This window comes from Pecten maximus, chromosome 9, assembly GCF_902652985.1.
Source record: "Pecten maximus chromosome 9, xPecMax1.1, whole genome shotgun sequence".
Lineage (NCBI taxonomy): Eukaryota > Metazoa > Mollusca > Bivalvia > Pectinida > Pectinidae > Pecten > Pecten maximus.
This window is the reverse complement of record NC_047023.1, coordinates 7305013-7323237: the sequence shown is the minus strand read 5'-3', so window position 1 is coordinate 7323237 and position 18225 is coordinate 7305013. Positions and strand designations below refer to the sequence as shown.

Here is an 18225-nt window from a genome sequence, read left to right as displayed (position 1 = left end):
GAGAAGAGGAATATGAAATACCCATCCATACCGTATTTTACAATAATTCCCTGATCCCAAGCTAATCTAACACCGTGATTATTAATTTTGCACATTCATGAACAGACAGACCACAATTTCTTAATATTTTTTGTACATTTTTATTGAGTTTTGTTGAATCAGCTGACGGCCTTTAACTCGACCTCGAACACCAGTGTACTATTTGGTGGTATTGGCCCCGTTCTCTGGTTTCCATATCTGTAATAAGAACAGACTAAAGATTACAACAACACCAGATTTTCACATGGAAACAATTATAATTGATGAGATTTAAATGTTATGTATCGAGATATAAATGTCTATTTATAAATTAATATTTAATAATTTATATATAAAATCTATTTAAGTGAAAGTGAACGGATTCATTTGTGACCTTAATTTTATTGAAATATAAAAATCAATTTACCCTTGTTGTGGTGGCACTGTCAGCTTTCTCGTCCCTCCTACTTTCATGCCTGTGGAGAAATAATGTGAACGATTATCAAAATTTTTTGGACTAGGTATTCATATTTTATCTTTTAAACAAAATCTTGTGATATAATCCTTGCTAAGCCCTATTGTGAAGCTTTGTAAATTGACAGTGTTCATTTTTGTACTCATAGAACTTGAACTGTAAGCCCATGGCTGACTAAATACCCCCGCTCCCTCTTCCTGTTATTTGCAAAGTACAGTTTTATTATATAATAGTATTTTGAATTTTTACAAATTTAGAATTCATTTTGGATGACTATAAAATTTGCCAAATGACTGAGGGGTTAAAACTCTTTATAAGAAAATATTTTAATAATGACCTGTTACCATAGCAACTATAATTCTGAGAAAAAAAGTTGCATTCACATACGTGTAATACACATGGCGCTTTATATGCGTGAAATTTTATTTGAATCGGATTACCAGTTTAGGAGTTATCTGGACAAGGAAAACCTGTTGATAATGACTGGCTACCATGGCAACCAAAATTTTGGAATTTAAGCAGCTGCATGCATATCTATACATGTTCCCTAACATTCCTATTCAGTTTTGTGAAAATCGGCCCACAAGTTTAGGAGTCATGCAGACAAGAAAAAACCTGTTAATAGTGACCAGTTACCATGGCAACCGAAATTTTGGAACTTGAACAGCTGCATGAATATCTACACATTCCTTAACATTCCTGTGAAGTTTTGTGAAAATCAGTCCATAGATTCAGGAGGAGTTGTCCAGACAAGACAAATCTGCTTATTGTGACCAGTAACCATGGCAGCAACAATTTGGAATTCAAGCAACTTCATGCACATCAACACATGGTCCTCTATATTTGTGTGAAGTTTCATTGGAATCTGGGCACCAGTTTCTTAGGAGTACTTCAGACAAAATAATTATCAGAAAAACAAGTCTTCATTCTAATTTAACTTTCATCCCTGTACACTTGCTGTTAGTCCATAACATACTGTTTCATATTGTTGATACTAGTACGATCTGTAATCTAAATGATCGACCAGGTTCATCATCTGATGAAGGGAAACAACTGGCACACCAGTCCCTAATGTCTTACTGACAAAGACTCTCCATCCACTTACTGACCAAGTGCCGAATGTTGACTCACTGACGAAGTTTCAAATGTTGACTCACTGAACAAGTCTCAAGTACTGACTTACTGAAAAGGTCTCCAGTTTCTTACTGACCAAGTGTCGAATGTTGACTTACTGACCAAGTGCCGAATGTTGACTTACTGACCAAGTTTCAAATTTTGACTCACTGACCAAGTGACAACTCACTGACTAAGTCTCAAATATTGACTCATTGAACAAGTTTCAAGAGATGGCTCACTGACAAAGTCCAAGTGTCCAGTAACATGCTGACCAAGTGTCGACGGTTGGCTAACTGACCGAGTCTCAAGTACTGACTCATTGACAAGGTCTCCAGTGGCAACTCAATGACTGTATCTCCAATGACTGGCTGACCAAGCCTCCAGTAATGATTCAATGACAGTGACTCATTGACAGTGACTCATTGACAGAGTCTCCAGTAATTCAATGACTCCAATAATTATCCTCAATATTGGTTATCAGAGGTAATTCACTTACCGACCACACCACAGTACCAGAGGTAATTTACTTACCGACCACACCAGAGTCCCGGAGCTAATTTACTTACTGACCACACCAGAGTCCCAGAGATAATTTACTTACCGACCATACCAGAGTCCCAGAGCTAATTTACTTACCGACCACACCACAGTCCCAGAGGTAATTTACTTACCGACCACACCACAGTCCCAGCCACTGATCACCTCTTTTTTGCCAAGTCGGAACTTGAAAGGTTTACCACTACTGCACGAGTCAAACTGTTTACCAGACTTCCCTAGCGTCCCTTTGTAGTATACGTGTACCTGGAAAACACAAATCAATATAATCCATCGACAGTGCAATGTGTATACAAGATAGTTTCCTGAATGTCACTCATCGTAACAAGAATTACATATAATGATACGTCTTGCCACACTACTAGGCCAACAAATATGGGGAAAAGTTGGAAAATTAAAGATTAAATATACAACATATTCCGAAAGGCTGTACAATATATCTTTTATACATCATGCATATCTATCAGTTCCCATTTGAAAAATGAATCTTTTATCTCTATTTTTTCATAAACCCAAGTGTCTCATTTCTGAAAAGAAAATGCTCTTGAAAATCTGTCTGGATTCCAGATCCAGTACTAGAAGGTATTATAACAAATATGGCTGCCAGCATGGCTTTGATTTGTTTCCAAATTTTTGAGAGATGAACTACAGCTCTATGCAAGCACTTTTATGTCAATTAAAACATATTGCTTTAGTAACAAAAACTTCTTATCAGGTTTGTATAAACACTCTAAGTACCGTATATGACCTAATAAGGGCACCTGCACTAATAAGGACGCCCCTACCTTTTTTCCAAGAAAACAAATCTTTGACTGAGTGTCAAATACGTGGTGTTCAAAAGTAATAATTCATGTGAAATTTCTTCCGCAAATTAAGTCACTGGAACAAAAGCCTGAATATTTGAACTGGATATGGATGAATGGATAGACACATAATACACAACTGTCAAAGTTCTGGGCAAGCCGCAACAACAGTGTCCCATATTTGTTTAATCAAAACTTTCAATTATCTGAACTCCTACAATTATTATATACCCAACATAACAAACTGACATGCTACTTTGATGATCACAAAATGAAGTGTACCCTCAGCAGTTTTGGATATGTGGCCTTCTATTGAAGTTGAAAAATAAATTAAGATGTTTTCTCCTTTTAAACATTACAGATAAAGTTAAGATAACTGTAAGCAGGTTTTGTCAAATCCTTTACCATTTTTCCATTTCCTAGCTTCTGGCCCGTGACCAACTTTGACTTCCTCACTGATGGTTCCACCAGCTAAAACAGTCTTCTTTGGAGTCTTGTCCTACAATTCATTATAAAATACATATATTCTAATTTCTAAAACATTATTTCCATGTCTGCCTGAAAGACAGATATGTCCAAAACAATGATACACAGAAAAGAGGCCCATGGGCCTTATGGTCACATGAGTTTTGAAATATATCTGTTTATTACATTTTTACCAGTGAAATATCAAAAATTATTCCTTCTATAAAAGTGATATCATATTTTTCACTAGTGAAAAATATCACTTTTGCTGATTTGACCAATCAAATTAATGATTAGAAAATACCAAAATAATTGACCAATCAGAAAGCCCTACATATATGTCAGCACCTGGACAGGGAGAACTACTTTTTTTTGGATGCAAACTTTCGCTGTAGGCCTAGTTAGCATACGGGGTAGGTTTTTCGTTGATAAAAAATGTAATAAACAGAATATCTAACAGTGTCTTCAGTAATACCAAATATATTTCACTCGTGTGGCTAATATTTTGATATTTTTCACTCGTGCTGCGCACTCGTGAAAAATATCAAAATATTAGCCCCACTCGTGAAATATATTTGGTATTACTGAAGACACTGTTAGATATCCTCTATTTATTTGACCCTTTTTGACCCCATCCATCAGCCCTTGGGGGTCAGTCTGGGGCAAAACTTGCATACCATCAAACAACCTTCCAAAACTGAATTCTTATAACGTTAGAAATAATTCCAAAAGAAATCCAACAAATGATAGTCAAAGATGTGATTTCCCTATGTAAACTATAGTAAATTTAAGTTTACCCCCTCCCTAGTGGCAAACATGAAACCCCAGGGTCACAAAATTCAGTTTTGGTAGAGCTCCTGAAGACCATTCCACCTATTGAGAGTACTTGTTTTTACCTTATTTGGGTCTTGAGAAAAGATTTTTTAAATTTTGCCGAATTTGACCCTTTTTGACTCCTCCCCTCAAGCCTGTAGGGGTCAGTCTGTGCCAGTATGCAAATACTATTCAATAGACATTCCATACTAATAATTCTAACCAAGTTTTATTTCTAACAGCAATTGGAACATATAATGCTCAAAAATGTGTTTTCCCTACATAAACTATAATAAAGTTCACCCCTTACCAAGGCACCCAAGACTCCGGTAAAGGACCTTAAGCTTTCTATCTGTAAAGAGTATTTGATTCTACCATATCTGGAAGTTGAAATGAAGATTTTTTTTTTAAATTTTAGTCAATTCAACCCTTTTTGGCCCTATCCCTCAGGCCCTTCAGGGTAGGAGACCATATAATTCTGGAAGCTTCCAGAAAAATTTCATTGAATTTGGTTCAGCAGTTTTGGAGGAGAGTTGAGCAGTTTTTCTAAAATACCAAATTTTGATTTTTTTCGAAATGTTCACTACAATCAATCAACACAATACATTAAATTATGTTCAAAATTTGTTTGTGTACAATTACCAGAAGTGAGTGTTTGTTTCCATGAAAGAATTTGAAACAATCCGAAAATGCCACATTTTCTATGTAACTGAACTAAAATTTTATGTTTATAGCTGAGCGCAAAATACACATAAATAGGCCATATCAAAGGCCCTTGTGGCCTTTTGATTTTTAAACCTCATGGGGTTTTGGTCAAATTGGTTCGTTGGCAAAATTCCATTGTTCCTATAAAAGGTCCTTTGATTTGGTCAACAAATATATGTTTAAGTTTTCAGGGGATGTTCAAAAATAGAGGGCTAAGATAAACATGGTTTGTAAAGGAAACTTTGGAAGAATTTTAGCAGGTAAAACTAATCTTACTGGTAAATGTGATCAGAAAAGCATATTGCTTTTAAGGAACTACAATAGCATCATTCCCACCAATTTAGTTTTACATTAAACCAGTTCTCAAGACAAAACATTTGGCCTTCACCTTTGAACCAATCTTTGATCACATAACATTTAATCACAAGTGACAACATTCCCATCAATATTGTCCATTACAATGAGGTTTTAAATTATTTAACATGATTGCCGTCAATATTATCCATTACAATGAGGTTTTAAATTATTTAACACGACTGCCATCAATATTGTCCAATACAATGAGGTTTTGATCATTTAACACGATTCACATCAATATTGTCCATTACAATGAGCAATTGATCATTTAAAACCTTAGGGATTAATCAATATTACTTTGAACTCATTACGTTTCTTACTGAAAATTTAAAATCCTTTTTACCTTTTTTTGTGAATCTCCTCCAGGACCTCCAGGTGTCTGTCCTTTGTTTTCCTCTTTCTTTTTCTTCTTTTTCTTCTTTTTACTTTCTGTGTTTTCTGAACCATTCTGTTAATAACATATGACAACAAGAAATTACAAAGGGACATGGTGCCGGGTTGGTTCTATGCAAGATGTTTTCTCTACTTTTCCCTTCATTCCTCTACCATAAAAAGTACAGATTAAGGAACTTGTAAACCTACACTACTTCGACAGATGGGATACATACAAAAGGTGATCATGAAGGACGCAGCAAAAACACTCAAGCATAATTGGTCACACGGTTTTGAAGAGAAGAAAACAGTGTTCTATCTGGCATGTATTCTAAGTTACATAAATAAAAAGATGTTTGATAACTCATTATGTAGAGATTAAAGCATTCACCTATACTACAGTATAAACAAAGGGATTTATTATTGATTGATGTTAGAGTCCTTTAGACTCAGGCAACCAGAAGTGTGAACGAAAATATTGTATAATTCCTATCGCTGTACCACTCAACTATGTGTATCGGAGATGGGCTTTGCTAGGCCAATCAGATGAAGAGTTTTGAAATGAGCAGCTGTTTTAACACAAGGTGTATAATACTACTGTCCGCGAAAACTGAGGCTGTCTTCACGAGTGACAGTGATCTTTTTAAATTCATCACGAAACTGTAAAAATTCAGGATTTATCCCTCTCAAAAACTTATCAAGCTGATCATAATCGTCCATCATTTTCTACATGAATTGCGGTGTCCAATGGCTCTGCACATATGTGTATACACTCGTGATCGACCAATCACATCTTTCGTTTCAAAAGATCAAGGCTCCCTTTTCAAACGCACCTGATCTGATTGGCCTACCGAGGCTACTGTACACCTTTACTGATACACATGAACGGTTGAGCAGTACAGTGATAGGAAATACATAACATTTACCGTTCACACTTCTGGTTTCATGAGTCTAACAGCGATACAGCTGACCGGTCACAATCAGTCCATCGGACTGGAGCCAGGATGCATGTTTACATCAGACAACGCGATGCATGGATCTTTGACTCAGAACAGGAAAGTTTGGTATAACTTAAAAGGGACAAACCACAAAATTTATTCCACAAAACCACAAAATTTGATGAAACAGTGTTAGAAACATCTGTGTTTAATTTTCTAAGTTAAAAAAGAAGTAAAATCGGGACTGAACAAAACATTCGACACATCCAATGTATTTTATTCCAGCCTGTTCAACACACGTGAGTTTTACTGTAGAGTAAATGTAACCTATTCCTGTACAGAGTTAGTCCGAGTTTCAACTGGAACCAGAGTTAGAGACATTCTGAATGTTCTAGTCTGGTGTCGTGACCAGTAGGACGTACACATCTGTTTATGTGGGGAGTATCAATACCTGTGCTTGTTCCGGTTTCTGTTGAGGTGTAGCCTTCACCTCACTTTTCGGAGTGTTTACACTAGATTTCTTTCCCGTTTTCGGTGTGCTTGCTGGCTGCACTTTTTTAGCTGTTATTTGTTTAACTATTTCTTCATTCAATTCATCATCATCATCATCTTCATCATCGTCATCTGAAGGAATGAATGTAATATTTCCAATTTCATGATAAAAAATAAATGATTACGAAGCCTGTTATAAAAGTCCCCAAAACTATCCACATAATTAATAATAAAACATGAAGAAACTTCAATTATTTGTTCCACCAATACCATCCTTTCATTAAAATTATACATCTTAATTTCCACCAATAAGAAGAGAGCAAACAGCAGACATTTTTATTCAAATCCACATCTTTTTTTTTTGAAAGTCACAGGTACTCGCAATTATATTATCATGAATCACCTACATACCGAATTTCATCAAAATCAGATAATATCTAGATTTTAGACCAATCAGAGGCTTCCATTTCATTACCATGGCAACCAGACATTTTTGAAACTATTGCTACCATGTTCAGCATCCCTCAAAACCCATTCCTATGTACAAATGTTTGATAAAATCCTACATCGTATAAATTTTTACTATTTTTTTTTAATTACAATGGCAACAGAGCTATTCCAAACTGCTGCCATTATTTAAGGCATCCTTCTCAACACCAAAAACCAACTTCGGTAAAATCAGATAATACCTTAATTTCCACCAATCAAACAAGACAAGAGCCCCATGGGCCTTAAAGGTCACCTGAGTCTTAAACATATAACGATCTTCTTTGTCTTTACAATGTAAATGGTGGTACAGTTTCATCCCTCTACATAATTCTAACAAAATTTGAATCAAGTAAAATAGTATAGTAAAGCACCTCTGAAGGGAGAAACCTGAAACTTATGGGCCATAAAATTTACAATTTTGATAAATCACCTTTAAATAAGACCTTTCCATCCATGAAGAGTACAGTCAAACCTGCTTTTAAAGACCGCCATAGGAGAGGAAGAAAAACGGTCACTATAGACAGGTTGCCTTTATAGACAGGTCAAAATTATCACACCAACTAGTTTACATGAAACTGCCATAAATAACTTATTGAACAGGGCATTCAGTAGCTAAACCAGTCAATTATAACAAGTTCAATCAATGCATATATAGATCTACTTTATATATATATACATTTAAAAAAAAAATAATTCTGAAGGGTTAAAATTCTATCAAAAAGACTTGAATAAAATATGATTTTGTTGAGTCCAAGACAAAAACATTACTCAAAATGGCCTAATGGATAAAAAAGTAACTTTTTCAGCATAGCTGTATAATATTATCTTGGCCCCGTAAATGATGCGACAGAATAATTTTAAGCAAAATTTTGTGATGATCCAACTTAGTTTCATTTTCATACATCGATTTGGGCCTCCTGGACATTGTTTTTGGTCAATTTTTTGCATGCGCAAAATATGCAGAAAGAAGGTTTATTCCAGCATTTTCAGCTCCAAAAAGTACATGTGAAAAATCAGTTTTTTATGGTATAGTAAAATTTAACCCCTCAGGGAAGGGAGAATGTGACACCATGGGGTCATGAAACCTACATTTTTTTATAAAGCACCTTAAGAACCTTCCATCCATGAAGAGTATATCATTCTGCCATATCTGGGTATTGAGAATTTTTTATTTCAAATATCGGTTAATTTAACCATCTTTGGCCCCAGCCCTCAGGCTCCTGAGGGGTTGGGATCAGATAATTTACAATTTTGGTAGACATTTAGCCAAGGACGTTTTCTGCAAAATTTCATCAAATTCAGGGGTTTTTGAGGGGAAGTTGAAAATGTGAAATTTAATGTTAACTTACGACAGACAATGACAGACAAAGACAGATTGTAAAAGATCACTGAGCATCGCTCAGGTGACCTAAAATATTTAAATAACATCTATTTTTCAAAATCCATAAAAAGAAGTCTCAGTTGTGTTTGTAGATTCATAATAAAACATCCTACATCCCAATCAGACAAATCAGTATTTAGTGTTCTGAAGAGTGTCACTTGTCTACATTTTGACAATAAAGAACATAAATCTCACCATCATCATCGTCATCATCATCATCAAAGTCTTCAAATGCAAATTGCACCTATAAAAGAAATTATAATTGCAGTAAATTTCAAAAATAAAACCATAAGTGAACAATGCAGTGTTAGAGATATACTTGTGAAATCAACATGGTTCTATTATTGAAAATATAGCCTTAAGAGAATATGTGAGAAAGTTTTTTAAAAATGGATATTGTGCTGGGTGTTGTATAAATGGGTGCCTTTTCTGACAAAAGGCCCATGGGCCTTAACAGTCATCTGACTTTGAAGACCCCACGTATTTGTAGTATATATACTCTGCAGCAAATATAGTGGTATTGTTGGCCCTGGCACCGTCTTTGATTTCTGACTAACCCGGAAAAAAAATCTCAATTCTACCGGTGGAACTGAGAAGCTTAAAATAGATGTTGTTCTGGAAAACAATGATCCCAAAATGGCCCCGAAAATGCAAGGTAGAAATTCCCACCTGGCCGATAAACAACACCACTTTGTTTGTCCCCGTTCCTTAACATCCCTGCCAATGGCACCAGTGGAAACAAAAATTAAATTCAAAAGTTGTTTTTTAAGATGCGGCTAAGAAGTTGAAAATAGGTTTTGTTCAGGAAAACTATGATTGCACCATCATGTTACAAAATGGCTACCATGGCTATTGTGTCAAAGTTTTTATGAGGCTAAAAAATAACAACACTTTGTTGGTTTCCTTAACATCCCCAGCAATTTTCCGTTCAATTGCACAGGTGAAACTGGAGAAGAAGTAAAAAATGTTTTTTCCAAGAAGGAGGCCATCGTGGCTATCATGAATTTCTTATCAACCTGAAAAATAACAATTTACTTATCAGGTCCATTTAAGGATAATTTCAGGTATGTTTGAGCTGAATCCCATCATTGGAACTTGAGAAGAGTTTGAAATGTAAAAAGGTTATCATCAACAGGAATATGAAATACTGTAGTAACTAAAACAGTGTTATTACACATACATCATCATCATCGTCATCATCGCTATCATCATCTTCAGAGTCATCATCTTTCTCTACCACTACAACCTTTGCTTTCTTCTTTCCTTTCTTTTCCTTCTGTTCTTGTTTCCGTTTTTTGGCAGAAACTGTAAAATAGTGCTATCAAGATTACATATATACACATCAATATTGGGTTTGTCAAGGGTTTCAAACTAAAGTGATATATGATGAAATCAGAAAATATCTCACATACATGAATGCCCCATGGCATGCAGAAAAGGGTTCCATGTGAACTTTGACATTTGAAGTTAACCAATGACTAACAGAATGACCACAAATATTATTTGGATTCTGAAATACTTTCCTTTAAACATCAAACAATGTGTATCCCTATGCATTCATTTGAGTTGAAGCCTGCAGTAACAATATAATATCAACACAAGCAAATGAAAAACAAAGCTCCAGTCGGCCTGAATCACTTACCAGTTCTACAGCTTATTTAGAGTAGACGTCAAGACTTCAATCCATTTGACTTATACAATGATTTAGGTCTTAGATGTTGGTCCAAAATTAATTCACTTTTCTATATGTCATAAATAGAGTATTATAGGGATAGATAGCACTTTGACCAAGCATACTAGATCATTCAAAATCTATTTTAAAGATTTTAACGTTAACCCACATAACGCTAACATTACATGAAATGAACAAACTCATGTGATCAGTAGATCTTAATCCCAATCTGATTCTAGACTAATATCACAACCCTAGCTAGCTATAGACCTCTTAGTTATTGAGAAATGGTGTAAGGATGAATTTTTCACGAATTTCGGCCTTTGTTATTGAGAAGAAATCTTTGCAAGGAAAATGTTGGCACTGTACAGATGACGCATACATCACTACAGAATAAGCACAATATCTAATACATATACATCAAATCACTTGCTGTATGGACAGGTGAGCTAAAAGAGCTCAATTTGAATTTAAACTTGCACAACTGTTTCATAATCTTGTTTCTGGACTGAACGAAGTTAAGTTTTACTATATATACCACATAACCTACAAATACCTGTTACAACTGGACTCTTGTCTTCATCCTCGTCAGTTTCATCACTATCATCATCATCTGGACCCACAAGTGCTGGTGCTGAAACCAGAATATCACAATCAGGGGGAATATACTGGTAAAGATGTAATAATGAAGACAAGAGGCCCAATGGGCATGTACTGCTCACCTGCTTCTGCAGATGCTATCCTGATTGTTTTGTTAGCAGGTTACTTGATGGTAGACTTAACAACGACCCAACAGTGACTTCTAGACGGAGACATTTATCCATGACCACATGTGCAGGTGTCTACAATATGGCTACAAACCTAACTGTGAACGAGGCTCTTCTATGGTCTGTATCAATATGTTACTTTGGACAGTATCAGACTTATAGTCTGTATCATTAAAGTTCTTACTAATAAGTAATGGATAACACCACATTGATAACCACATGATCCAAATATTAGAGAAGGCTAGGTTAATTAATTTAAATTTAGAATCCATTTATTCCAGTATAATACTCAACACAGAGATTATGGAGAAGAAGTTGTTTAAAGAGTTAAGCATATTGCCCCTCTAGCCTTGAATGTAATTTGTCAAGGTCACTCATTTGAACAAACTTCGTAGCCCTTCATCACCCCAGCATGCCACAAGACCAATATAAGGTCTCTGTGCCTTTTGGCCAGGTGAGCTAAAAGCTACAGCAGAGAGTGCATTAACCCTTTGCCACATGTAAGCGCCTCTGGACGCCTTTACCCCTTGCCACATGTAAGCGCTTCCTGACGCCTTTGCATTATCTCCATGTAAGCGCTTCTCGACGCCTCTACATTATCTCAATGTAAGCGCCTTTCGACGCCATGCCGGTTCGGTAAACTTAGACATGGAAAATCCCGTGATTGAGAGCGACACCTATCTGGAAATCCCTGATACTATTTTAAGAAGATATCAATGCATCGACCAATCAGATTTGTACACGTCATTCATACGAAAGTTTTTGAATAAATTAACCTAGAAAGTGTGAGTCATGAGTGTAGAAAAGTGTGACAACAACGAGGCGTGATGGCGGCTGTGGCTACGATTTTGCGCGACGTTTTTGACGACGATGATGATAATTTAGAGTTCGATGGCTTTGGACCTGAATACATTGAGTCAGATATTGATCTTAACGATGTTCTAAATGAACTGTCAACAGATAACGAATCCGAAAATGAGGACGAACGGCGACTAGTTGTACTGCCGCCATTAGGTAATGTTGACCGAGATTTTTCGCTGATCACAGTAAATGATTTTGTTAGGGAAACGGGGCCAGTACTTCCAGAAACTTTTGATGTTGATACTGCAAGTCCCATTGATTATTTCTACCTTTTCTTCAATGAGAATCAGTTTTCCACCATAGCTCGACACACTAATAACTACGCTCGCTGGCATTTGAAAAACGAAGGTAGATTTGACCCAAAATGGTCGGATACACATTCCTTCGTCGCGACATCGGATATAAAATATTCTAGGCTTAAGCCTGAACTGTTGAAATATTCTTGTGAAAACTTTGCAAATTCAGTTTGTTTCATTTGTGAGTTTAATGTTGAATCATTTCATGTACAGGAATTCAATGAATTATAAATTACATTGTCAAAATATTTTGAAATTTTTCTGTTCTGTTTGTATACAGCTGATTTCGTGGTTATGTGTTGTTGGTTTTATAAAGAAAATCACACAGAATTAAAATTTAAGAAATTCTGAACATAATTGTAACTTACTAAAAATGTCTAAAACAACTATTTCACTTTCAAAATTAGGTTTAGAAAAATTAATCAAAACAAAGCTTAATTTCTCAAAAACTGCCATTGAGATGGTGTATACATGTATATTTCAGTCAGCGCAATAATGTTGCATTGCAACAATGTATCTTTGCACTATTGGCACAGAGTGCTGAAGTGTTATAACCTGCATGTGGCAAAGGGTTAAAATCTGGTGAAAACCTGGAATTGTATAACCAACATTGGTCACTGATCAAAATAGACAATAGTTATACCTGTATCTGAGTCTGAATCTGACATATCCTCCATGCTGAGGTTAGCATCGTCCATATCGTCCATATCAGACATCATATTCTCATCTTCCACCAGGTAACCGGTCAGGTGTACAATACCTATAAATAGATTTAACCACAATTACATGTAAACAAATCTTAACATCAGGAGTACAAAACCTTTGTATGCCAAAGAGCCGAGCGAAGGGGCCAATAGTAACAATTATGGGACTAAACAAGTTTTAGTTTCCCAAGTCACGAAGTCCTACGTGACAGAAGAGTAGAAACAATCTAATTAAAATTTGAAGATCAATCTCATATGGAATGTCAAATTTTAATTTATCTATGTAGATTGCAATAGAAGTTGTATTTAACCTACCGTATTTAATAAGAGGACCTGTCCCTACATAATTAGCACACCCCAACCTTTCTTCAGGAAAAGAAGATGGTTATCCTATAATTAAAATACCAGTATTTATATGAAAACTTCCTTCCTTCACTGATCTGCTATTATATAATCATCAGTCTTTTAACCAAATTCAAGACAATGGATTGTTTTTGCTACATAAAGATATATATAATTTTCCCACACAGATTTCACATGGAATCTTTCCCCTGTACATCTAGTTTTATCACATGTGCCCCTTCTTGTGTGCACTTATTAGGTAGAATACAATATTCTTAATTGAACAATTCATGTAAAAATATTGCCAAAAGCTAATGGGCATATTGAATCAACTATAAGCTTTCCGGCAAATATTTTCTACAAAATCATGTTGCTTCATGTAAAAATGTTGCCAAAAGCTAATGGGCTTCCTACCAACTCACTAGGGAAATTTCTCCTTAGCTCAATCGGTTGATTGTACAGTAAAGCTAAGGCCATAAGAAATCCAAGACTTTCTCCTAATTCTACGTTTCAGCACAATATGTGTACACTGGAAAATAGTCACCATGTTTCCCGGTGATATCACTTTACCAGTGTCACACAAAAATATCACTCTACCTGTGTCACACAAAAATATCACTTTACCTGTGTCACACATAAACATCACTTACCTGTGTCACACTTAAACATCACTTTACCTGTGTCACACAAAAATATCACTTTACCTGTGTCACATGTAAATATCACTTTACCTGTGTCACACAAAAATATCACTTTACCTGTGTCACACAAAAATATCACTTTACCTGTGTCACACGTAAATATCACTTTACCTGTGTCACACAAAAATATCACTTTACCTGTGTCACACAAAAATATCACTTTACCTGTGTTACACATCAATATCACTTTACCTGTGTCACACTTAAACATCACTTTACCTGTGTCACACGTAAATATCACTTTACCTGTGTCACACTTAAACATCACTTTACCTGTGTCACACAAAAACATCACTTTACCTGTGTTACACATACATATCACTTTACCTGTGTCACACAAAAATATCACTTTACCTGTGTCACACAAAAATATCACTTTACCTGTGTCACACGTAAATATCACTTTACCTGTGTCACACAAAAATATCACTTTACCTGTGTCACACAAAAATATCACTTTACCTGTGTTACACATCAATATCACTTTACCTGTGTCACACTTAAACATCACTTTACCTGTGTCACACGTAAATATCACTTTACCTGTGTCACACTTAAACATCACTTTACCTGTGTCACACAAAAACATCACTTTACCTGTGTTACACATACATATCACTTTACCTGTGTCACACAAAAATATCACTTTACCTGTGTCACACAAAAATATCACTTTACCTGTGTCACACATACATATCACTTTATCTGTGTCACACATAACAATCTGTTACCTGTGCCGTTTAAGAAGAATGTGACTTCCTCGCCTTCTGTGAAGTTCAGATCTAGTGCCTGTTGGTAGACTTTTCCCTGTTCTAGAGTACAAAGCATGAACTCTGCCTTATCGTGTTGTATCATCACAGACACTGGCTGCTTTGACAGCTTCCCATCTGAAATTGTATAAAGAAGTCCAAACATGTCAACCTCTGAAACCTCATTCCAAATCCAAAATGAGGGAGAAAGTGTTTGAAAATGCGTGAAAAGAAATTGTGACACTTTTTGTTGCATGTAAGGGATGTTCCATGTGAGCTTGCGTAGGTGTAAATTATCTCAGGCTAATGATCTCCCTTCTTTGAATAAAAATTACACAATTATTGATGAACTAAATTAGTATTACTGCTAGTTCTGTGGCATGTAAAAACTTCTCAAAAGTTGTTTTTTTCTGACCTAAATTGAAATCAAGATTTTTGTGTCAGTTTACAAGTCTATTATACTGTACATGTCAAGCTACAATTAAGAAAGGCATTATCAGCTTTCATGTGAGTAAATCTTTTGACAGATTTGACCTGTGTTTGTTCTTGAATTAATTTATCCCAGTTCAAAGTTGCAATCATAAAATTCATTTAATGTCACATGAATAAGCCACTAGGCACAGTTGTAGCATACAGAAATGTACAACATGTATATATACAAAATGTATGGTGACAGACTCCTCACCAAGCCTATGGCCAGGGCAGCTACTATATGTAATTTTAACAGGTAGTGGGGGTCTTTTGCTTACAATATCAGACCAGGTCCCAAGTTTCCTAGTTTTCAGGGGTTTTATGAGGGATGACTACTCAAATCTGGGATAAATCTAACCCCAATTTGGGAGATGTACCAAATCAGGATTTAGGGGAAATTTTCCCAATTTTATGGGATACCTATGTGTAGGACAGGTCTACGAGAAACATGTCATTCAATATTAATATTGATTAGCAAATTCATCAAAATATTATTAATTTTTTTATGTAACAAGTAAAAATTTTCTAAATTAAATCATCAAGTTGCTCTTCAGAGGTTTTCACCTTTACCACAAACAGAATGTAGAGTTTTATGATCATGATCACCTACTGTTTATATAGGAGCCCATATACCAAGTCAACATGGGTTCATCTCCTAAAATGTTCTGTTACATATATCTGGATTTAAAGTTTGTAATGAGATTTCCTGCAGCAGATAATTAGACTCTTCTCACAAACAACTTTCAGTTTTTTTTAGTTTATATACACAAAACTCTAAAACTTTCTGTGTTACTTACACATTTTTTTTTAATTGAGAGTATCAAAAGGTTTACTAATTGCATTACACAATACAAGTTACTTTTTGTTGTTTTCATATTTTTTTCAATAAATATAATCAAATTCTTTTTTACTTTCCAATTCATTTATTACCTCAAAAGTCATGAGTAAATATTGATATTAATGTCACAAACAAATCTCCCTTATTTTAGGCCACAATCCCTTAATCATCAATCTCCCTTATAAGTCTCCATAAGATAGATATGGCATTTATATATACAGTACATGTACAGTAACACTAATATAACAGATATACAGTATTGGCATTTTTGATCAACAAGTAACAATACTGAATAGCACTAACTTTGAGAAGAATATCACAGTTTAACATCCTCCAATAATATTAGAGGTTTACACCACAGGAAACTTTTGACAGGCTGTCGCAATATCCACCAATGTAATCAGGTGGAATAAGACCTCATATACGTATAGGAGTAATTATATATATAAGTTTAACGGAGTGATGAGGTATCACAGAATAATAAAAGTGTAATTTTCCTTCCAAGATTTTCGTATTATTTACCAGTACTCGGTTCCAGAGCTGCCATGGAGATGTGGAAGGAACGCTCCACAGTTTGTGTGTAGTGTTTTCCGCCATCTAATGTCACACCTGGAATTAAACAGATTTTTAATTCAAAAATTATTGGACACGAATCATGATCTACTTTAACATCAAAATGACAAAAGAGAATATAAATAAGCTGATCTGTTGACAATATCAAATTTCTGGAGGCTAACAATACCAAACTTGAACAAATAATGTTACTATAAGCCGATATATTACGATCGCGACAACTGATGGAACACGTGCGACACCTGTGGCTGAAGCCTAAATCATGATATATCTGGAAAAAATAGAGGCAACGGTTTCTGTCTTCACGGAACTTAAGATGGTGTGAGACAGACATGTTTTAAAGTCATTGTTAACCTACCCCAAAACATGTTCTGGACTTCGGATAGAACAACCATTGGATTAAAAGTTTAAATGTCTTGTTCGCCGATCTAACCACATGCCGTACAGCCGTAAAAAGGTCGCTACAATAACAGTTCTAATGTCGTAAAACGACACAGAAACTAGGTCCTACAAAAGCTTGGATTTAGGTCTCCTGGGCCGTTTTCATTTTTGCGGTTAGAACGGTTGAACCAGTTATGCCGATGGTGTTCGTTTATGAAATAAAGACGGACCTGGTGATTTTATATTGTTTTCAAATGAGCCTTGACAAAGACTTCCAAGGCCTTTAGCAACGTTTGCAGGTCCGTCAAGATAATTTGTATATGTTTGAAAAATTACATATAACTCTGACCAGAGACCTATATACTATATTGTATATAGGTCTCTGCTCTGACTAACCGGTTTGTCCGCATATATTCCACTGAATATATTGCTACAAACATTTTAAGTCCAAATAATGTGAAAATTATATCCCCAAATTAAAGTTTATAGTTTCCACAATTTGACAAGTAATGTTATTAATTGGTCTGCAGCTAGATCTAATAGATTCTATCTTAATTTTAGATGCAGATTAAAAAAAAAAAAAAAAAAAAAAAAAAAACTTATACCCATTCAGATGATTGCAATCAAATTCCGATGAAATAATAATTGTATCCGTTTTGCCAAGTCTGGATATCATGCAGTTATAAGTTCTGGGGATGGCGGGGAAATTTGAGGTCCACAGGGGCCTGATGATAAATCGTTACTGTCTAGATTACATTGTATGTACAGGCTCTCGCTGCTATAGTCAGAGTCCAGCTGAGCATCACGGTCCAGGCTGACACCAGTCCTGGACATTCAGCATTGTAGATACATATGGTGTAGGAGCCCTGTCTAGTGTAGGGTCATATGTCT

At 35.4% G+C, this 18225-nt stretch overlaps 1 protein-coding gene across 1 annotated transcript; it reads right to left on the bottom strand.

Annotated features, from left to right (window-relative positions):
• Positions 1–124: 124 nt before the first annotated feature.
• Positions 125–17428, bottom strand: LOC117334302 (46 kDa FK506-binding nuclear protein-like). The gene is given in 14 exon segments (XM_033893829.1): positions 125–237; positions 446–494; positions 2281–2410; positions 3373–3381; positions 3383–3466; positions 5651–5755; positions 7069–7241; positions 9175–9223; positions 10160–10284; positions 11208–11285; positions 13219–13335; positions 15054–15209; positions 16903–16989; positions 17312–17428. Coding segments are annotated over 14 exon segments (1278 nt in total). The 5' UTR covers positions 17349–17428; the 3' UTR covers positions 125–158.
• Positions 17429–18225: the final 797 nt, after the last annotated feature.